Genomic DNA, 21,608 nt, shown 5'->3' on the forward strand with positions numbered 1-21,608 from the left:
AAAAGACATACTCCAAATATCTTGCCGATTTCTTTATTAAGGACTAAATTAAGTACCAACAGCCAAGCACGATGTCACATCGTACCATCTCAGAGAAAGTTTTCTGTTTGAGTTTTCTGGCAGCAAACATCGAGGTACAGAGAGCAATAGCAATCTTATTTTTCACACAATCTTTCCTATAGATTCCTGTTTGACAGGAATAAAACAAAGCTGAACAAACCTTCTTTCAAGGGGGAGGAAAAAAAAAAAAAAGAAAAAAAAAATCAGAGATGGGTCTGAGATCAGTCCTACAAAAGCTTCTCTCTCCCCTGAAAGGTAACATTACTAGAAAGTTTTGTTAAAACCTGTAGGTGTATCACGTTCTCACTTACCTCTGACAAAAAGTAAAACCAGGAGTGATCAAAGATGGGAGGTGGGATGCGGGAGTTTGTGTCTGCAATCTTCTTGATCTGATAGGGCAGCCGCAGCACCATCTCTGTCAGGAGCTGAGTGTAGGCCTCAAAAACGTCTGCAGCATGACCCTGAAAGCAAGAGCAAGCGATCAGGCTCTGGCACTGAACGCTCCCAGAGTGGTGTCATGACAAGCTACAGGGTACATTTATTGATTTTCGAAAAACAAAACTCTTCTGCACCTTTGCAGCCAGAAGAATGGCTCCCAACTGATAAATAAAAATAAGCCGACACACCTGCATGAGGACTTTAACTAGATGGCAACTATTAGGATGCAGTAAGCTCGTCTGTAGTAATAAGACATTTTAACATACGAGCTTTCAATTTAGGAGACATTCTTACATTTAACTAGGCTTTTTTCGCACCTGTACATATATCAAAGCCCCGCCCCCTCCCAGCAGCATCTTAGCGTACAGGCACCGTGGTGCCTGAATAAGTCCAGGATTTAGTGTGGAAATCCCCATCAACTGCTAGGCTTCCTTGCCACAATAAGTAGCAGTGGTTCGGAAATTCTGCCTGCCAAGCAAAAGGAGTCACACGATGGAGTAGCTTCCCTTCAGGAAGATTAACACTTCAACCAGAAACAGTGACAGCAGCTCCACAGAACCGCCTGGTTTAGGAGTGCAGCGATGGATATAGCAAGCTGGGCTGCTCTGTCAGAGAACTCAGAGCAATGCTAGCTGTAACGACACGCTAAGGGAACGGATTTTAATTGTGCTACTAAGGGAAAACCAGTTCTGCAAAGATGCTTTTACTTGCTTCCGTGCAGCAGCCTTTTAACGCAGGTCACGGAATGCTTACAGCATAGGGTAGGACTCACCTTCACATACTGGCGGAGGAAAAAAGGGCTCATGTCAGGTGGAGAAGAAGTAGTGTGAGGTTTCAGGAGCTGGCTGGTGGCTACAGGCTCCTCGTCATTCTGCTGGCTTTTCCAGTACTCCAGCAAAGACTTCAGCACATGCAGACAGTAGTCAACAGCACCAGAGCTCAACAAGGCAGCAGCAGTGGCACTAGAGATGAGGGAGGAAGACTGAAACAAAGAGGAGATGGATTACTGGAGCACCTGAGACCACCGTGTCGGAAGAGCAGGGGAAGCTGTGAGAATCAGACAGCAGTTGCTGACAGTATGGATAAGAGAGCAGGTTTTTATGAAACTTTACAGGCAGCTTTTAAGTTTGGGGTTCGTTTGAGGTTGGGGTTTTTGCTTTTTTTGTGTTTATGAAAAGCAACTCAAATATTTACAGAGACTCTTTTGAACAAGTGCTTAGTAAAGGAAAACAAATAAAATCTCCTCTTAAGTCTAATCTCCCCTCGACACATGTGCCAGAGGCCACTCTGCTGTGGATTAGACGACTAGGGCTTTTTTTTTTTTTTTCTTCTTCTTTTTCCCTTCTTTTTTTTTTTTTTTTTTTAAAGTTGGGATTTCCATTTATTTATCTGGGATTTGGCCAGCTGGGGGTGAATTCTGGTAGAGAAAGAGTCCCTGTTGCAGATGCCGCTCAGAGGCTCTGCTCCACCCAGGTATTGCTCCACCTGCATTCTGCAAGACGATGAGCTTTGATTTCTGTGGGAAGCTCAAGTGAATAACAAAGGCTGGAGAAAAAGCTACTGTAAATAAAACTATTAAAGCAGCCCTGTAAATCCAAACAAACCCCACAGCTCATAAGCTCATTAAAATTTGATGCAGTTCAGACTAAATTTTTTAACCTCTATGCTTTTTTATTAATCTCCTTCCCACCACACATACTGCTTTTTATGCCTTATTACTGTACCTTTTAGCAACAAATATCTAAGGAATCCTCTTAGCGACTTTTACGTTGACACAGCAGCATATTGCTTTCCAATAATCACATTACAAATCCTCTTTAACCCATTCAGAACCAGTAAGAAGCAAGGAAAAAAATCTGCTAGACCATTTTAAAATAACATCATTAATGTGCTGCCCTTAGCTCAGTCAGAAACCACCCACAAAACAAGTGAATCCAGTTGTTTTTTAAAGGTCGGTTTCCTCCATTCTGAGTTTCAGCAAAGACCTTTTTTCACAAGTGTCAAGTAACGTTACGGATTCCTCATGAATTTTTCCAAAGCACTGCTAACTGTTTTTCAGTTTTAGACCAGCTATTTCAGTTAGTAGCTTTTAGACCATCTTTGACGAACAAAAGCCCCCCAAATCACATCATCCCCTGACAAAGCAATTTAAAGAATGTACCTCACAAATGGAAGACTTGGATCCTGACTTAGTTCTGGACATGAACACACTAAGCAGCCTCATTACCACCAAGTGCACTTCATTCACAGGAGAGCGTTCGTTTTTCTTAGACACATCCTGCAAGGAGAGAGCTTGCTTGCTTAATTACGGCACTGAGCACAATGTCCTAAGCATCTAAATTTCAGTGCTCTGATCCTCGTGAAGCATTTCTAATTTCAGCTCAGGCAGTAATACTAAAAAAGCAGCACAAATTCCTCAATATAAGGGTAGACAGTGGCCTGGATGCCAGAGAACAGTATTACACAAATGAAAAGGTATATATGTCAATTATGCATCACCCATCATGCCTGTTTTAAGAGTGGAATTCAAGCAAAACACATTTTCACGCTCACTTGTGGATGCCGGAACCAGGAAACAGTGTGAGTGACACTCCTGTAATTTTCTACCCTGTGTGAAGTGAGCCAAGAGCCATAAACTGCCTGAACACATCCATACAGCAATGGGGTTTCTATGACTCCTATGCATTTAATTCCTCCATTGGAAGAAGCCCTGTCTAGAAGGAGCAAATGGAAGAGTGCATGCTCATACCACAGCTTACCTTTTTGTCCATGCACAGCTCTGCAATCAGTTGGGACAGAAGGTTATCTAGAGCTCCCTTGTCTTTCTCATCATCTCCATCTAGGTCTGTTGTGAGCATCAGAATAACCTGGGAACAGAAGTCAGAGAATTAAAAGGTGGCAGGTTCCATGTTTTTAAGATAAATACAGACTATCTTTCACAAAACGCCTGCAGATTTTATCTTGATTAATTTATATTCTTTCTCAAATTCTGCCTGCACCATCACACCCCAATATGAACATTCAGCATAAACCCCAGAAGACCCTCCCAAATACATCGGGGTTCAAGGATTTTAGCCCTTAGGCTCATCAGCCAACTAATGCCACATGGAGAAAGGGTACACATCTAGCAAAAATCTTTGGGTAAGGAATGCTGTGCAACCGATCAAACACTTTAGAGCTGGACTCACACACTGTGACTGGGCAGCAAAGAGAAAGGGAAATGCATGCGCAAACAGAAACCCGGCAGTAGTAGTAGTAATTAAGTGTTTTATTAAGGCTTAACTCTTGAGCCCTCCTCGGTTACCTGCATATAAGGAATGGCCCGGACTCCTCCAACATTCCTCAGCTGAGGTAAGTTTTGCAGCAGCCTCTCCAGCAACATCAGTCGGACCATATGCAGCCTGGGAAGTCAGAATCCAGGAATCAGAAACAAAGGACTTGAGACACATCACAAGAAATACTAGACCCATCAGGATTATCAACAAGAGCACTGCAATTTACTGCATAAATTCAGAGCATGAAGAAATCCTAAGGTCATCAAATCAGCACAGACAGGAGTGGACTCCCTCAGACTTTACAGTCAAGCGATGTCAAAGATGCAGAGCAACTCTGACCATGGATGTAGTTCTTCACTTCAGAACTACACTGCCTACCGTGACTACTTGCAGGATTCAACTGTCTAGAAACAGAGACTACAAACCAGTTCCACAGCGCACTGTAAAAACGACTGAGCATCTGTTCCCACAGAATGAAAAACTGCAAATCTTTCCCAAAGCGCTTAGCGCTCCTGCACATATTTTTTTTCCTAACACTGAATTTCACAAGCTCCCAAGCTGTAGATTTCAGTCATTCCTCTATTTAATAGACTCATGCAGGATTTTTTCATCGCTTTGTACAGGCAGCAGTTTTGTGGGACACACATAAGGTATGTGTAACATGTCACATGGTGAATGCACAGAGGGAAGCATTTTCCAGTGGCACAGTTCGCTCTATTCCACGTTTCAGACTTCCGATTTTTACTATCCAACAGAGTCACAAATCGTACTCCGTGAATTTCAGCACCTATAGTCCACTCCTCTATAAACAATGATGCTGCAGACCAGATGTGCTATTCTTGAAGAGGAAAACCAAGCCCCTTGCCTGTTGCTGGTGTGGACGTCTCCCTCTGCCTCCCCTTCCCCTTCCGAACCATCTCCCTCTTGCTGGCCGGTGGTAGTGCTGATAGCGCCTGTACTTGAGCTGACGCTGCCTGGCCCAGCAGGGTGGCCTTCAGCTGTCGTGTCCCCATAGGCACTACTACGGCCAGACACTGAAAAAGAGGAAAGGGAAAGGGAAAGACAATGTCAGCACAACTGAACATGCCTCTTGCCTGCTTCGTAGCAACTGATGCAGCTGAACTATCCTTTGCAATTACGGTTCTAAGGAGATCCTGTCTTTGGTTATCTTCATATAGCCAGAAGAGAGTAATTTCTACTGATGCAACTTAACACCCCTGGCATTCTTCTGTTTGCCAGTCTCATCTTTGTGGCCCAAACTGAGTTGGTTCCACAGCAGTAATTTAAACCGAGTCAGAAGAGGCGTGTTATATACAGGATGGGCAATGTGGACAAAATTTTTTATAAAAGTTTGTGATTAGTTTTACCTGAGTATCAGTCCCAAGCAAAAAAGACAGAAATTAATTCTATCCCATTCAAGCTTATCCAGCAGTATAGCGAATTCTTTCAGTCTTGCTCTAGGCTTCTGCACTCTGTTATTACAGGCCAGCAAAAACTACTGCAGATTCCACACTTCTAGAAAACTATACAACGTGAGGAAATATTTGATCTGTATGGCACTTTTGCAGTAACCATAAAATGATGCATGGCATCATCTATTTGGAACTGAGATTTCTTCTTTGCCAGGGATTACTCACCCCTTCTCACTCTGGTAAAGTCCTATTAGAGTAGAAAACAGATGTACCGACACCGGTGCAGCAAGAGGTACTTACCACTGTGCTCACCAGCTACGGAGTCCACCGCGCTGCCGCCGCTCTCAGAGCCCACGCTCCCACCATGGTCTGCAGGTGAAGTCCGAAGCGTTGAGCCATCTGTTGCAGCTGTGCTGCCTTCATCATCAGACGCTGGAGCTAAGAGAATAAAGAGAGCTGTTACAAGTAAAAACACTGTCTTGATAGAACTTCAAAAGAAGCACATGCTACAAAAGAAAAGCCACGAATATTTGTCTTTGTTTCTTACGTCAATTTTCAACTACAAATCAAAAGGGAACTTTACTTAGAAGTGCCCATCAGTACATTTAAGTCTGCTAAAAGCAGTGGAGGGGAGAGACCCTGAGAAGGAAACCTTCTCATCAAATAGACAATTATACAAGTTATTTAAAGAACAATGTCTGGTTGTTTATAAATGCAAAGGAAATATAGTATATGGTTTATTTTGTCTGCTTTATTTTAAGAGGAGGAAATAACTTCCTCAGAAGCCTATAACAAAAGTCCATCAAAGCAGGAAAAGGTCATAAATATGCTATCAAAACCACATGAAGCCAATAGTGATAATTGCTTCTTCGAAACTGTGTTTACAAACAAATTTTAAGTCATTACTTCGGTCTAAATCAAAAAAGCTTGATTCCTCACAGTGAACAGTTACCTGATGCTGTTGTATCTGAGAGCGTTCCGGCATCAAGAGAAGAAGAGCTGGGTGCTTGGCCAGACAGTCCTAAGCTCTGAAGTCCAAGTGCACTACTGCTGCTCCCTGCAAGAAGAAAACAAATTATGAGTATCTTTCTATGGCAGAATTATGTTAACTCTAGCCTTCTCTATACATTTCCTAGTTCTACTATCTTTGCTTTGTTGGTGATGACATCAACAGCTTCTGCTCTGTTTCCTTTCCAGTTTCCTCATCTTCTACTTACCTTTTTGACTGCCAATAATGCCTACACCTTACCTTGCTGATCTTGTTGCAGGCTCAGGGCAATAGCCAATTCCACCATCGTTTCATCATCCGCATCTGGAGGGATATCCAGCATGGGAGGAAATCCCTCTGCTCCAGCCAGAAGAGCCTCCAGGGGAGAAGGGTTCCCATTATTCACATTTTCAGAAGTCTCCAGAACCATGGATTCAGACTATGGAGAGGAAACACAGGGAGAGCTTTCAGCAAACCACCACCAGCTAATGGAGCACTACAAACTGATCCATCATAACTAAATTAAACTCAAGTACCTAACATGCTTAACAGGCTCCAAAGAGAAGCACTCTGGACTTACCACCATCTCAAAGTCCCCATGATCAACCTCACTTTGCTCCTGGCTTTCTTGTCGGATATGCTCGCCATTTGCTATCCCAGAACTCTGCAGCTTGTCTTCTGCGTCATCATCATCATCATCATCCTTATCTCCTGAGTTACAAAGGATTAATTCACAAATGTGCTCTTTCCTCACATCATCAATGAACAAGGTAATTAATGCTGGAGAAAAACCTAAGCTGTCCCCAGTTTACCCCCAGTCACTAATAGATTCCATGACAACTACAATTCATGTCAATGCCAAAAAAGTATCTCTTGGATGGAGATCCGATAGCCTAATTTTGGTCTGCACACATCTTTATGACTGATTTATAAGGACTTGAAACGATGCACAGAAATACTAGGACAGTTTGGATTACTACCCCCTGGATAAAATATTCAGATTTCCCTAACACTGCAATGGGAATATCTTAGAGAGATCTCCTCTTTGAATCCAAGAACATCAAAGAAGAGGTGAATGTTTTGTTTTTTTTTTTTAAAAAAAAGTTTTTAGGGGTCAAGAGAGAGAAAAGAAAGGAAAAAGACTGGGGTTTGTCCCATTTAAAAGACTACTTTATTTTCTTGTCTTTTCTGACAAATAAAGGAGGTGATGGCTCATTTAAATGCAAAGATGAATGGATCTGGCATACCCATAGGAGTATTGCTCCGAGGGGAGGATGGCAAGGTGACATGTCTCCGCTTGTTCCTTGGTCTCAGCACTCTGATCAAAGCTTGTTTGCAAGAAAAGCTCACTGCAGGATCCTAAAGGGTTAATAGTTAATCATTAAACTTCTCAAGCTTTAAGTGCTTATTCACAGTGTTTGGATAGATAGCTAAAAATAAACTTATGACTATCCGTTTGTCATGATTCACATAAAAGACGCATGTCACTGACCAACTAAACTCCCTGTTTCCCCCAGCAATAAAGCAATACTTACTGTTCCACATGCAGCGCATCACAAACATTACTAAAATACAAGGAGAGAAACTTCTCCTTCATTCACTTCTGGCTCTATGTTTTTGGCTGCATGCCTCTATTTTGTATCCGTACTATGTATTTTCATTCTAACTGTATTTAATTCTCTTCATATTACCAGTGTTATAGGCTGATGCAGAGCAGAGCAAGACTACATACCGGGCAAAGTAACATCTGCATGTAGATCTTGGATGCCGTATGGATACAATCCAGTTCACACGTGCAGTATCCGTGGATAATATCCACCAAAGCATTGACTGTGGCTTCAACATGAGTGAGACCTAAGGAGGGATAAAAGTAATCAACTATCTTTCCATTTCAGCACAGAGAGCGAGACACTGCAGGAAGCATATTTTGTTTGTAGACTTCACATCACGTTAGCACCACAAATATATTGAAGTTTCAGTCCAGAATGAGCTTACGCACCAGTCCTGTCTGCCTAATGGAACGCTGTGCACACCATATACCAGCACCACTGAACAGCCTCTAACAGCATGCACCAAGTCAAATGTGAATAAATCAATCATCAGTCCCTTTTTACTAGCACAATACACATACTTTTGAACAAAAGCATTAGAGCAGATATACCTTAGAAAGCATTCATTGCATCATTAACACTGTAAGCGTAGTTTGGAACAAGTCATTTTCTCTGTTTACAAGCTTAAAATAGGCTCCTTCAAAATACACAGGCTTTACAGTAGCAAAAGAAGAGCTAGCGCACCTGGCAAGCAGGCAGGGGCAAGGAAGGCGTTTTTGGGTTTTGATGCATGTAGCTTCCAGAAGTGGTTGACCAGCTGGGTAATGAAAGTGCAGCCATCTCCTTCAGCGTGCTTCTGGGCCTCTGGCCCTTCTTCATTCTCTGTACAGGTAAAAAAACAGTTGTCAGATATGTGCAGGGGAAAATGTTAACAAGCAGGGTAACACCAAGTTTACTTGAAATGGCTTTTGTTAGAAGCTCCGATGTCCTCGTTACAAGGACTATCGCATGCCTAACAAATGTGTCAAACACAATCCTTGTCACACCGAACCAGATACCCCAAGACACGCTCAGTTATCACAAGAGAGTTGAAGAAAAATCCAGACTTCTCCACCTGTTTCCAATTGTGGCAATTTTGATTCCGTATAATGGACCAGATTGTTGGGCCTCATAATAGCAATGGATCGAGCGGTGATGACCAGCCTCTGAAACACCTCAGGATCAAGGTCCTTTCCTTCTTTGGTTGAGGAACTCAAATACTGAATGGCTTTACTCAACAATGCTTGATCCTGTTAAGTGAAAGATAACACAGGCAAAGAATAACAACAGACAGCAGCACAACAAGGCAACTGAAATACAACTTGCAGGACAGATCCTGGGGAAATCTGGCACTTGCTGCCTTAGCTCTTGGCCAATGTCACCTAAGAAGGACAACTAATATTAAAGTCATCCTGTAACAGAAGAAATCCAGCTTGAGAACGGATTTTCACATTTTCCTCCCCTCAGGCTCAAATGTGGATGGAAAGACCAGTGTATAAACATAACCATTCAAGTGGTTAGCAAAGGCTATCTGCAAGCATCTGTGCATTTACTGCAATTAGGTTAGCACACAGTCTAACCACTACTTACCCTAGTATTTTCCTGTAACTCTAAGCCAGATGCCTGTGGAAATGGAAACCAGAGCTACACAGTTTGCAGACAAACCTCCTGTGTTTAGAGATCGTGATTTCTCTTAGATTAACTGACAGTATTTCCCATCAAAATCTTCCAAAAGCATTTTAAGTAGTGAAGTTCTGGTGAAACACAAAAGCCAGCAAGGCAGGCAGCAGGAGCTAAAGGAACATTAGCCAGCAGGTTTACGCCGCATGGAGGAAGGGCTTTCTAGGGACATCCTGCACCTCAACTGTAAACTGGCAAGTTACAGGAGAGACGGAGATCCTTGCACCATGTTACCTTGTGGTTATGGTATGCTGAGCGGCTGGTGTGCAAGCTAGCCAAGAGGCTCTTGGTTTGCTGCTGGACGCTGGAAGGAGCTGGCATGGACAGCAGCATAGTAGCCAGTTCCTGAGCTGCCACCTTATTCTTCTCCTGCTCCCAAGAACAGACAAAAAACATTCTTCAGTACGTTTACCATTAAGGTGATGCACAGTCCGATTTCTCAGCGTACCTGCAGCTCCCTCCCCTCCTTGCACTGTGCATACAAGTTTCTGCCTTCCTTCAATACCGTTTTGATAGCCTCCTCAATTTATTATTTGACATTTAAGGAACATTTCACATGTCTACACAAGAAAAGTCCTTTTGAGATTTATGGGCTTCTACTCTGCTGGTTTTGCAAACGAGGTCACTCTACAGCACAAAAATCCCACCAGCGATAAATGCAAATGCCAATTGTCATTCTAAACTAGTTTCAAATGCTTTTCGCTAAGTCAACTTTCAGATCAGCGCTCTGAGCAAAACGGATGCGGCTCTCTTCCGTATCAGGCCCCCGGGGCTGCAGGAGGTGCTGCTGATCTTGCCCCTCCTCCCCCATCTCTGAAAGCTCAAGAATGTATTCAGAAAGTTACTTGCCTTCTCGTTGACTGGTCCTACAGCAAAGCAGCTTTCCAGCGCTTCTAAAGAACTCACTACTAGCCTGAAGGGAGAAAGGAAAGCATGCTTGAGTACAGCAACCCTTCTCTCTCCTTAGCACTTTGCTTTATGCGGGCTACAGTCATGAGTAGCTCAGAGACAGCTAACGAATGCCAAGTACAAAATCAAAGCATGATAAAACCTGCCACAGGCACCATGCATATCATTTCATTGTGTTACAGACCAGAGTTAAACCTGGCTCACGCTCACAGACAAACTTAGGACTGCTTTAATAATCCACAGCTGAAAGACAGGGGCTTTTCTCTACCAAAGAGGATAAAACATTTCCTTACACAGCCTGCAGCAGGGATAACTTGGATTGTCTTGACAGTACCAATTCACCATGGCCCACAGACGTACATATGACTGCAGATCAAGGGTTGGTATGACACATGGGAAAAAGCGTAACCGACTTTTCTAAGGGAGCAAGATTCTACTCGCTTGCTATTTTCACACAGGTTGCTCTTTCCAATTTGGAGTTTCAGCGCAAAATATTCCAGAGGAAAGTTAACTTGGAGCACCGGGTATGACCCAAGTGAGAGATGCTGAAGTCCAAACTTTTGACAGCGGTACGGCACACTAAGTAAAATACTTGCCCCAAGGGAAACCTTATTTACAACTTGCGGGGAAAGTGCTGAAGTTCCCTTGCAGCACCACTTCATCCCTCGTGGTAGAACTACCTGAAATGCCATCTGACACACAAGAAGGAGCAGTGCAAGAATACAGGAAAAAGGAGGGAAGAGGTAGCATTAAGGGGAGAAATAACAGTGTAGGATTGGATACGAGGTAGAAGAAACAACAATTATCTGGTCTGGTGGTGATAAATAACATTACATTCCCCTACCCGCAGCCACCCTCCATGAAGCTAGTAGGGGAATCTACGTGGGATAAAAAGACCAAGGAGGGAACAAAGCGAAAAGAGGAGTCTGTCAAACAAGCAACACTTATGCTGTATACAGCAAAAATCTGCAAACCACCTCATCTTTACGTTTTGCTAAACCATCTGCCATGCAATGACCAGAATGTAAAGAAGCAAATGTCACTTGGAAAACAACAAACAAAAAAAACCAGTCAACAAAAGCCACATCATGTGTTCTGTCTCTCTGACACACACTCATTCGTGCAGAGAAAAGGATGGCATACTAACCGGTCCAGGGTGGTTAGGGACTCAGTTTCAGAACTTTGGGGGAGCAAAGAAAAAGGAAAAAAAAAAAAAATGTGTAAAGCTCACAGAAAAACTCCCTAGAACACATTCTAAGCAAAAGGCAAATTAAATGGGGAAATCAGGAAGCTGGGAGAGCGCTATATACAGTAAATCTAAGCATGGTTCTTTCTATCTGGGCAGCAGACACTTGCCTAACAGCAAAACAAATAAAGGAGATCCAGGTCACCTAGCACAGAGAAGCCAAGCACGTTGCTTAAAGCACCACTGAAGATTAAATTTGAAGTACAGACACCAAACTTCTGATAGGAAAGCTGCCTCTTGCCTGCCATTAGTTGTTCCTACTCAAGAGGCCCTTTATAAGGTAACCATGCTGCATTCTGTAACACGTAAGTAAAAATAAAAAGAGTAATTTTTTTTGATTCTGAGTTTTCAGAATATAATCCCACTGCTTTGGAAAACCAGAAAGCATGTCTGTGCAGAGAGGGACATCTTGTGGAGATCTCACAGCAGAGGAGGGAAGAAAAGAGAAATTAAACACAGGAAAAAATCCCATGAACTATTAGACAAAATATTAAAGGATGGCTAAACAGGTTCTTCAGCTGGACATATCCACCACTTCAAGCCCTGAACCTTCACCTGAGAATTTCAGTAAGACAAAATTAACCACCACCTACTCACAGTCAGGCAGCATATCCCTTAAAATGCTCATTTTTCAGCAGTTCTAGTTCCTCTCTGATCTGTTTCCCTCCTATCCTTGCTAGCTTGCCAGGCTTTCTACAACCCTTATGGCACAGACTGGAGGAGCTCAGGGAAAAAAAACGGGGTGGATATTAAAAAAAAAAAGTTATCTTTCTTCTGCTAAATATATGCCCAGCTCACCCTCATGCTTTGACTCTCAACAGGGATATTGCGGGGGCAGGGACCTAACGCTTCCTCCACCACAGTAGTTAAACCCGAGACATACCGGCTACAAGATACCTTGGTGGGAACCACTCGCCTAAAGCAAGGTGACACACAACGTCCTCCTCAAAACTGACCTGAACTTCAGAGAGGCCTAACCTTTGTGAGCTCTAGAGAATGAAAAAGGGCCAGCTTGAAATAAGAAAATGTACCGAGAAGGCAGAAATCTCTTTTAGCTCTTCAAGACCGCTGTAACCAATGAACTTAGCAGCATGAACCATGCGCACGGATCTATCCATCTACTCCATCAGATAAATCAAGAGTGAGCACAAAGCCCTCCTTAGAAGATCGTCATTGACTTTTAGGTTGTTGTTTTGTATGGCCGTGAGAACAACTCACTAAATCCCTTAAGTTTTCCCAGTTAAGAAAGGCACACAAGCGTACCTAGGTTCCCTCTAGAGCAACTACTCATTTTCAAGGAGAAATAAAAGAAAGACTGCAGGAATACCTCTCCAGGACAGTCCCGCTGGCAGCAGCAGGGGTTGCCGACTCCGTGTCTCCAGTGCCATTCCCTTGATTCAGGTTTGGGGGACAAACGTTGCTCACTGAAGCAGATGGGAAATCCTCGGGGGGCTCATCAGGCCATCCAAACTGCTCTTTGGTTTTGCCATAAATTTTTATGGAATCCATCATTGTGACTCCAGCAGGATCCACAGAAGCCCCAACTGCAGTGATGAGAGAAATTTCTTAAAAACTAACATAACAGCTTCTTCTGAATACAAACAAGCATAGCTTTGTAAGGTCAGGATAACGATTACACTGCATCATTAATACACAGTCACTCGGACAGTTTCATCTCCTTTTTAAGGCCACTTTCCTTCTCTATTACCTCAACACAAAATTATTGAGCTGAACTAAGCTATTGCACATTCATCCACTGCAGCAAGAAACTGGGCCAGAAATAAAGTTATTAAATGTTCAGGATCCGCCCCTCAAACTGTTTCTGTAGTCAGGTCAAACAAACAGCTTGTGGAAACCCTCCCTACTATGAGGTGAAGCACAGCAGCTTCAACCCACCCAAGCAAAACCAACAGGTAGTCAAAGCAAACAATTAACAAAGGCTTACTGAAGATGGTTAATTTTTTGTCAGCCTGCAAGGCTTCCTCACGAGTGAAAGGGAAGTCAAACCAACGAGCCCTGGTCATGTTCAGCTGCATGGTGCGGCCAAAGATCTCCAAGTATGAGGGTGCTCTCTCTATCGCTTGTGTGCCGATCTGGATCCGCATGCCTGTCATCACCATCGTGCTGTTATTGTTCGTCACTTCAATGGTGAAACCCCCAGGCTGTAGAAGACAAATCGCAGCTCAGAAAGGTGAAGTCAAAAATTCACTCCTAGGCTAAGAATCTGAAGTCTGTACACAGGTGCCTCCACTGTTTATCTAACAGTATCATGGGATTTGTATGGGGTCATTTGAATAATGCAGACTTCTAAGAAAAGGCATGCTATCAATTCAGAAAATAACATCACCTAGGAGCCCAAGAGAATCCCCAAAGTGCCCCATTTACCTTTGTGTTGGCCACATACATGCCAGTGGAATTGAGCCGGTGCTTTATCTGCTGAGCATTGTAAACCTGCAGCAGGTCATTGCCTCCAAACTCCACATCTGTGAGTTGCTGGTTGTGTTCAAAGAAGTCAATGGGGAAGTTCACTTGGCTGGATGTGCGAGTTGCTAAAAGGGAAGAGAGACGTTTTTGACAAAATACATTCTAAACAGGCAAAGCTAGGGTAAAAAAGCTGCAGAAAGAGCTTGCCTCCTTTGGAAATGCCCACGCGAGCCAGATAGCTACATATTTTTATATACATCTATGGAAACATTTTACCCAGACTTAGCCAGTACTTAGCCTTGAGATTAACCAGTAATCGTCAGAAGTGAATGTCTTAAGTATCTATATGATGCTGATCAATCTCTGCATCTACATTTGCCACCACTACCTTGCACAAGATACGTATGAGAAGTCCCTTACTAATAGCAGCTGCCTTGCGCTTGCGAACTGGCTTCATGATGCTGATGACGCTGCTAGGCTGGAGAGAGGGCTGGAGCCAGTAGGAGGTATTCTCTACATTGGCCATGTAGATCCTCAAGCTGCCGTCTTCACACAGGAGGATCATAGTGGTCCTCTGCTGCTCATTGCAGGCTGTGTGACGGATAGCCACCATGTCCTGAATCTGCAAAGGCAAGCAATGCAGGTCAAGGAAAGGACATCACCACTGCTGCTTGAAAAACAAATTCTTTGCATTAGGAAAGCTGCAAAGACTAGAGATCTTGTGATGGAACAACAAGAAACCACATTCAAAGGGCCAAAAATGCAGGGAACTATGACTAACCTTTGCTTTGGCTGGCAAGGTTTTAATCTCCTGGATGAGAAAGGTGTCCGGCTTCACCATCACCACCAGTGGGACACCTGTGGTTTGTTGAACACAGCACACCAAGCCAGGATGGTTCATCACCTCAGACCACTGGCACAGTGCCGGTGAAGTCTTACTCCCACCATTTGAACTGCAAGAAACGAAGGGCAGAATGACATTAATTTAAGAAGCAACAATAGATGAAAACACACAAAATCCATCACCATTCAAATCAGTTAAAGTTTCATCTTCTCAGCAGGAATTCAAAGCACTGCATTAATGAACAGCCAGGAACACCAGAGCCCAGTTTATAGGTGAGAAACCAGAGACAGTCACTTGAGTGGGCAGAAGGCACGAGCATCCCAATTCACAGCCCTGACCTCTACCCTGAAGACTCGAAGAAAGACACTTACTTAGTAACATTTCATGCCCGAAACTAAGGGAGTAATTGTAAAAATGGCTTTCAGCTATCTTTTTATCTGAACAGATGCACAGTTCCCTGTTTCAACACACCCAGTGGCACTAAGCAAAGGCCAATGAAGGAGAATCCGTGTGACTCTGCTCACTGGAAAAAAATAAAGTTGCAAAAAGACTAAGCCTAACGACTGGGGCCAGGGAGCTCTTGGAACCTGACCCTTCTACAGAGCCTACTCACGACAGTGGTTTTGTGTCAGGCTAGTGAAGAGTCTGTGGCCTAAATGCCCAGCTCTGGTTGTCAGAACAGATGACAGAACAGCTTTTTTCTTGCCACATTCATAGCATAAGAGATTGGTTTCCCTCAAGGGAGCCTGAAAATAAGCCTTAATATGCACAATACACAAGGTCCACTGCAGTACTGGTGCCGAAAGGAAACAAAGGCTTCCTGCTCTGCAGCCTCTGCGAGGGTGGGTAATCCCATCGGTTCCAGCTGCTGCACCAGTAGCAGCTCCGCACTGTGCAGCAAGGCCGCTCTGAAGCCACCTTTCTGCTGTGAAATCCTAGCGGGAAGAAAAAAAAAAAAAAAAACCACGCATACACGCCCCACTGCCAAAACAGCCAGCATTGGTTTCAAAACATTCTGCAATTAGGGCAGAAGCAACATGAAAAGTAGCAAGAAATCATCAGTCAAAAAGGGGATCTTCACCACAAGCTTTGGCCGTTCAGAGCTGGGATGTTAAGAATAATTAGTAGTATTTATTAATAATAAAGGGAAATTAAAACTTCAGGGGAGCCTTCCACACAGGCCTCACCTCTTTATGTTAATCGGGAATAGCCGCTGCACTTCCAGATTGGCCCGGCTGATGGTGGCTGCAAAGGATTTGCCTTGACAGTAACTGAAGAACAGCATCTGTAGCACATGGGAGTAATACACTGACACACCACCTCCTGCTACCTGGCCATTACTGTCCTGTAGGATCAGAGAGAAACGACGACATTTAAGCTAAACACACATCCTCCAAAACGCTCCCTCTGTCAGGCTTTTAAATTTCTCATGATGGAATTATTCCAAAAGCCTCTCCCCTGCCCCCTCCCCACCAGTGAGAGAACGCAGCCCTAAATGACAATTTTCTAAGCTCAACTCCTTGGTGAACTCATCCATCAGATACTTCAAAGGCTTTTGAAGGGCATACCGAGATTGCGTACCCGTAGGTAGCGCCCTCAGCTACCGCATCCGTGTGCTTGAATGTTGTATGACAGTCTCACAGGGAGCGCTCCCCATGTTCCCAGCTCATTAAAGAGCTTTCCTGAGGGCCTCCTTCTCATCTATTCCCCTGGTTTGGAGCAGGCTGGGGTAAAAACACCGAGTGAAATGTGGACAGATTTTAAAAGTCACCCCCAAGACTACAGAGCTGCTATTGACCTGAAACAACGGCTCACTCCACCTCTGCAGCCCCAGCAATGGTCAGTAACTTTATCCATTCTGGTTACTGCACCTTGGGAGCGCCTCGCTCTGCGAACAGCACTGCTCTGAAGCCATCTCCCTGCTGGGCATGACTTCCGAGCCAGCCATGGAAAACACGCTCCATTTTCTAGATGAAAGGATCAAGGGGTTTAATTTTCAACCCCACCCCCTTTCACTGCAAGGATATTTCTCTCTTTAGAGGAATAGCAAGCTCATTGATCTAGATCAGGGGGTTTAAAAGGAGAAAAATAAAAAGGAAAAAAGTAAACTTCTGCCTTCAAATGTAAGACACGAACAAAAGGGAGAAAGCCAGTGCAGCCCATACTACAACAAAGGGAAGTCACCAGCACCTTTAGGTCCTCATGATTGACTTCAAGCACGTTGGTGACATAGAATGGTCCATGCTGGGCGCTGCTCGCCTCTTCCATGAGCTGCGTATAGATGTACCCAGCAGAGGACATGATCACGATTATGTTCTTCCCCTCCTCGTTGAAAAGGAAAGTGACATCCCTGATTTTGGAACTCGGTAGAAGGAAATAGAAAGTTGGACTCAAGGCATCTACAGAGAGATCGTAAATCTGTGGGAAGAATCAAGAAAATAGTTAATTACTACAATACAAAACAGTGCAAATGGACAAAAGTTGAGACAAGGGAATGCCTATGAGATGGTATAGTTCATTTTTTTGCTCTTTGGGTTCTTTGGTTTTGCTTTTTCTTTTGGCAATAGTAGCCAAACACCACAAATTTATATTTCCAATTTATTTCTAAGAAAATTATCACATTCTTCTGCATGCAAATCCGCAAAGATCCAGACTCTAACGTCTGAAAGAAGATGACCACTTATCATCAACAGCTTATGATCAAACATACCTTCACAAAGTCTGCAGTCACAATAGCAAGCTCTGTTTGAGATCCTGGCAGCCACACAGCTTTGATGATGAAATTTCCAGTGGCTAGCTGGGGATGAAGGACCAAATGATCAGAGACTGATCCCGAGCTGCTGAATGTTAACACGTGGCAGTCCTAGAGTAATGAAAAAAAAATTGGTCAAGCATTAGATCACAATGTTTATAAACATTTCAAGCCAAGAATGGAGTTAAAAGCCAGCATTCCTCTTAGGGCCAATAATGAGTCAGAGTAAGAATCTAAAATTCCTGCATTTACGATGAATGACATGCAAGTTGGTAAAAAAAAAAAACCAAAACGCAAAACCCAAACCAAAACCACACAGAGTCCAGCTGTTTCTTAACTAAATAATAGATTTGTGGATTCTGCACTGTGAAAGCCGAATCTAAGTTTGGGAGAAGACAAAAAAAGAGGAGGCACTGCTGCAAAACACTAGTTGCTACAGTTCTAACACACTAAGTTTCACATGTCTTAAAGTATAATTGTATAGAAGTATAATGACATAAACAGATAATGACTTAAAGTATAATTGGCCTAAATACAGCAAGAAGTATTATTTTATTTCAGGGACTGTCTCATTTGTTACATTGCTCATATAAGTACTGCTTCTTTTACTTCATATATCTAGTAGGAAAGCGATCCATGAGCTAAAATTAGCGACAGACCTTTGGAGCCAGCTTCGTGCTAGCTCCTCAAAGGAAAGAAATACAGCTGCTTTTGAGCTGATGTTTCCACCTGCCTAGAAAAGGGTTTGTCAGGCACTTACTTTCAGTCCACACACGGCTAGGTAGTCCTCCTTGCAGGGATTTCCAGTTAGGCTCAGTACAGTAAACGGAACGGGTGCAGATGCAAGGCGAGTAAGGGTCAATTTTCTTTTGCTGGAGTCTGCTTGTTTGAGCAATGCCGAGAGCTGAAGGACTGTAATCTGCAGAACAAAATGAACTTAGTTACCCAACTTTACAACTGCATGGCAAAAAGCATTTCAATTTCAGCTCTATGACTGTGTCCCCACAGTTTTCACTGTTTCTGCTGCAACAACTCTTTTCTCTGAAGAATGAGAGGTTTTTCTAAGCTATGCAATATTTCAGAGAATATCCAGATCTCTGAACAGGCAGAACAAATCATATTCTGCTTGTCGTTCAGTGCTCTAAGGCTGTTTCATTTTCCTTTATAATCCAACGTCCTCTACAGAGTTAGAGAGCTCACCTTGCCCTTTTCGTGACTCACAGCCAGGTGCTGCCGACGTCCGTGTGGGGACGACAGCACACACATAGCCACCCGCCTCAGGACATGAGCACTGATCAGCTGCCGGATCGTCTGGCCCTGGTCACCACTGTAGTTCATGCGGACGTTCTCAAAAGCACCTTCTTGAGAGCCAAGAGTTGGGACCTGAGTGATTAGGAAAAGCATATAAAAGTGTATCACTGACATTTTTCTGTTTAAAAGTGATCCCACATACCCATAATCTAATCACTCCTTTAGTACCGTACCATCAACTGATCTGTCATTTCTACTGACTTGTCCAAAGTATGGAGCTCATTGAGAGCTTGCTGTGCACGACTGCTGCTCCCCATGGCCGAAGCTTGCTGGAAGTTTATCTGAATGGCATCCATCAGGAAATTGAGCATCTCCAGCACCAAAGGTGCAAAGGAGAAGTTGGCCTACAAGAAATAGATAAGGCAAGTGAGGCACAAGATGCTCCTGCTGGGAGTCCTCACAAGAGCTGCATGTCAACTGGTGTTTAAAGCCTAACACCACTTTTATGATCCCTCTTATCATAAAGAAGAGCATAAAAATCAAGCAACTTGGCTGATAACCAACACAGTCTGCCCAAGATCCTCATCATAAACCATCTTCTTTTAACAGCTAGCTGGTAATTATACCTGGGACTGCAATTCCTCTCGACAGCCCTCAACATTTCTACACAGGCTGCTCTTCTTGGGTTTTTCTTCGTCAGGGCCCTTCCCCTCACTGATGGTGACCTTGGCTTTCTCTGCAGGAGAGGTGCCTGCATGTCGAATGACACTCTCAGGCACTCTGGGCTCGCTCTGGAAGGCAGATTCTTTCATGGTAGAGCTCATACCACTGCTGGGAGTTCTCTTCACCAAAGCCTGGGAATGACACAGCAATGCTGAAAGCCCAAACCAGACTCAATTTTACCACTGACAAAATGAATACAGATTGTAACAGCAGCAAGGTTAACGCAATTTTAAAGAAATAGAGCGCAATTCTCTTAGACCGCAATTTTAAAGATGTAACACAACAGTGTTCTGCATGCCACTCTCCACCCACGTATTAGAAAAACTTTCATATTTAAAATAAAGTTACTTTGCTTCCAGTGGAAAACATAGGAAAAGGTGGTATCTGGCTGCTGTGTAGCTTAAGCTAACTTGCAAATTCTGTAAACGTAGGTGGAAGCCCAGTAGTCACTAGGACAGAGATTTGCCAATGCACTTATTTGGTAGGGGGGAAAAAAAATAAAATAAATCGCCAGGGAAGCTGTAAATTAAGAAGGCTCATTATAAAGCCAAGGCCTGTAAGTCTTAGGACTCTTACGCACTCATATCATGACGTAACTTACTACAGAACAGAAACCTATGCAAAAAGACTTCAAAAACTCAAGAAATCACAGCTTGCATGTTGACATGAAGACACTTTACCAGGCAACTGCCATCTTCCTTGGCTCCACAGTCACAGAAGAACGATCCGTATTTGGCATAAGAAATCTCATGGTCCTTGTGACAAACTTTAGCGCAAACTGTGCAAACACCAACCCCATCAACCATCTTGCAAGTGTGACAGTGATACCTGCACAAAATAAGCCATATGAGTTCTAAAATACAGTGCCTCGGGAAGGCTCCACAGATTGCAGCCCAGACTGGTTCCTTCTCAATGAAATATCAGTCTGAAATTTTGAACACAAGTTTGAGATTCTTACCAATGTTGATTCATGAATTCTTTCTGTGTGATGGTGAAGGTACAGAGTTTATTACAAAGAGAATCTTCATCCTGTCAGGAAGAAAATTGTTTTAGATGTTATAACTGCAGCTACAGTAAAGGCACATGGTACAGAATACATTCCTCAGACGCGAAATGTGCATTTTAAGAATAGCAAGTTTTAGCACCACCTAGCTAAAAGAAGGCAGCTGGTATCAAACCACACAGAAAGAGGAGACGGAAACATTGTATAGCAACTCGAAAGAGTGAATCAAGAAAAAGAAAACAATAACAAAAATAATATATTGGGATGACAAATTTTAAAGAATTAGTAACAGCTTTTTTTTTCCCACCCAACAGCACTTAAAAGCCTAATCTAAGTTGCTTGCTGATGTAAAAGCTACTAATTGACAAACAAACCAGGAGGAACAACACCATCTTACTCCATTTCTTCCTTTTTGTTTTCTAAAAAAAAACCCTCCAAAACCCAAACCTTTTAACTTTTGTTGACTTCACAAAGCCAACAGATCTACATACAAATGACAGATATTCCCTTCCAGATCTGACAACTAGGGTTCTTCAGTCAGTCTCACATTAGGAATAAACATCATCATCATGATGTTAATTTGTAACTTGAGTAATTCTGATTTGGAAGCTGCAAAATATATCTTCATCTCATTTGCAGCTTTAACTGTGACTATCGCCTACCGAATCTTCAGCTTGAGAGTCCTCCTCCTCCACTGCCAACTCTTCCACCCAGTCTGAATCCACCTCAATGGCCCGCTCCTCTCCATCAACAGAAAGATGACTTGGTCCTTGGCCACTGGTCTGGCTCAGTGCATTAGTGACATCGGCCAGGTAAGAGACAATATGGCAGGTACACTCCAGGATAGTCACATGCTATAAAGTCGAGATGAATGAAAATGAGAGGCAACTTAGATCCCATAATAGCTGCTATAAGGCAAGAAAATATAATGGTCCCCCTGACCAAATTGTTTTAAAACTCCCACTATGCAACCAAAACAGGACAGTTGATACAGCTCATGCTTGAGATTTATCC

General features: G+C 43.2%; 1 protein-coding gene across 4 annotated transcripts in view; it reads right to left on the reverse strand.

Moving 5' to 3' along the window:
• Nucleotides 1–21,608, reverse strand: part of UBR4 (ubiquitin protein ligase E3 component n-recognin 4) — an 84,191-nt gene that overhangs the window by 37,566 nt on the left and 25,017 nt on the right. For 2 of the 4 annotated variants that reach the window (XM_075721705.1, XM_075721707.1), the window contains exons 35-65: nucleotides 21,257–21,448; nucleotides 20,550–20,620; nucleotides 20,272–20,419; nucleotides 19,495–19,722; nucleotides 19,102–19,272; nucleotides 18,818–19,000; nucleotides 18,378–18,536; nucleotides 17,576–17,728; nucleotides 17,056–17,283; nucleotides 16,053–16,210; nucleotides 14,803–14,974; nucleotides 14,442–14,643; nucleotides 13,983–14,146; nucleotides 13,543–13,759; nucleotides 12,925–13,141; nucleotides 10,292–10,355; nucleotides 9,677–9,811; nucleotides 8,838–9,012; nucleotides 8,468–8,605; nucleotides 7,906–8,027; nucleotides 7,421–7,532; nucleotides 6,754–6,884; nucleotides 6,435–6,612; nucleotides 6,138–6,242; nucleotides 5,486–5,623; nucleotides 4,639–4,807; nucleotides 3,803–3,899; nucleotides 3,258–3,365; nucleotides 2,660–2,776; nucleotides 1,271–1,480; nucleotides 372–521 (exon numbers count right to left, since the gene is read on the reverse strand). In XM_075721705.1, coding sequence (XP_075577820.1) covers nucleotides 372–521; nucleotides 1,271–1,480; nucleotides 2,660–2,776; nucleotides 3,258–3,365; nucleotides 3,803–3,899; nucleotides 4,639–4,807; nucleotides 5,486–5,623; nucleotides 6,138–6,242; nucleotides 6,435–6,612; nucleotides 6,754–6,884; nucleotides 7,421–7,532; nucleotides 7,906–8,027; nucleotides 8,468–8,605; nucleotides 8,838–9,012; nucleotides 9,677–9,811; nucleotides 10,292–10,355; nucleotides 12,925–13,141; nucleotides 13,543–13,759; nucleotides 13,983–14,146; nucleotides 14,442–14,643; nucleotides 14,803–14,974; nucleotides 16,053–16,210; nucleotides 17,056–17,283; nucleotides 17,576–17,728; nucleotides 18,378–18,536; nucleotides 18,818–19,000; nucleotides 19,102–19,272; nucleotides 19,495–19,722; nucleotides 20,272–20,419; nucleotides 20,550–20,620; nucleotides 21,257–21,448 — 4,812 coding nt within the window. Of the gene's footprint in view, nucleotides 1–371; nucleotides 522–1,270; nucleotides 1,481–2,659; nucleotides 2,777–3,257; nucleotides 3,366–3,802; nucleotides 3,900–4,638; nucleotides 4,808–5,485; nucleotides 5,642–6,137; nucleotides 6,243–6,434; nucleotides 6,613–6,753; nucleotides 6,885–7,420; nucleotides 7,533–7,905; nucleotides 8,028–8,467; nucleotides 8,606–8,837; nucleotides 9,013–9,676; nucleotides 9,812–10,291; nucleotides 10,356–12,924; nucleotides 13,142–13,542; nucleotides 13,760–13,982; nucleotides 14,147–14,441; nucleotides 14,644–14,802; nucleotides 14,975–16,052; nucleotides 16,211–17,055; nucleotides 17,284–17,575; nucleotides 17,729–18,377; nucleotides 18,537–18,817; nucleotides 19,001–19,101; nucleotides 19,273–19,494; nucleotides 19,723–20,271; nucleotides 20,420–20,549; nucleotides 20,621–21,256; nucleotides 21,449–21,608 lie in introns of all 4 variants that reach the window. The other 2 variants (XM_075721706.1, XM_075721704.1) reach the window with 2 other exon arrangements.

This window comes from Pelecanus crispus, chromosome 15 (genome assembly GCF_030463565.1).
Source record: "Pelecanus crispus isolate bPelCri1 chromosome 15, bPelCri1.pri, whole genome shotgun sequence".
Classification (NCBI taxonomy): Eukaryota; Metazoa; Chordata; class Aves; order Pelecaniformes; family Pelecanidae; genus Pelecanus; species Pelecanus crispus.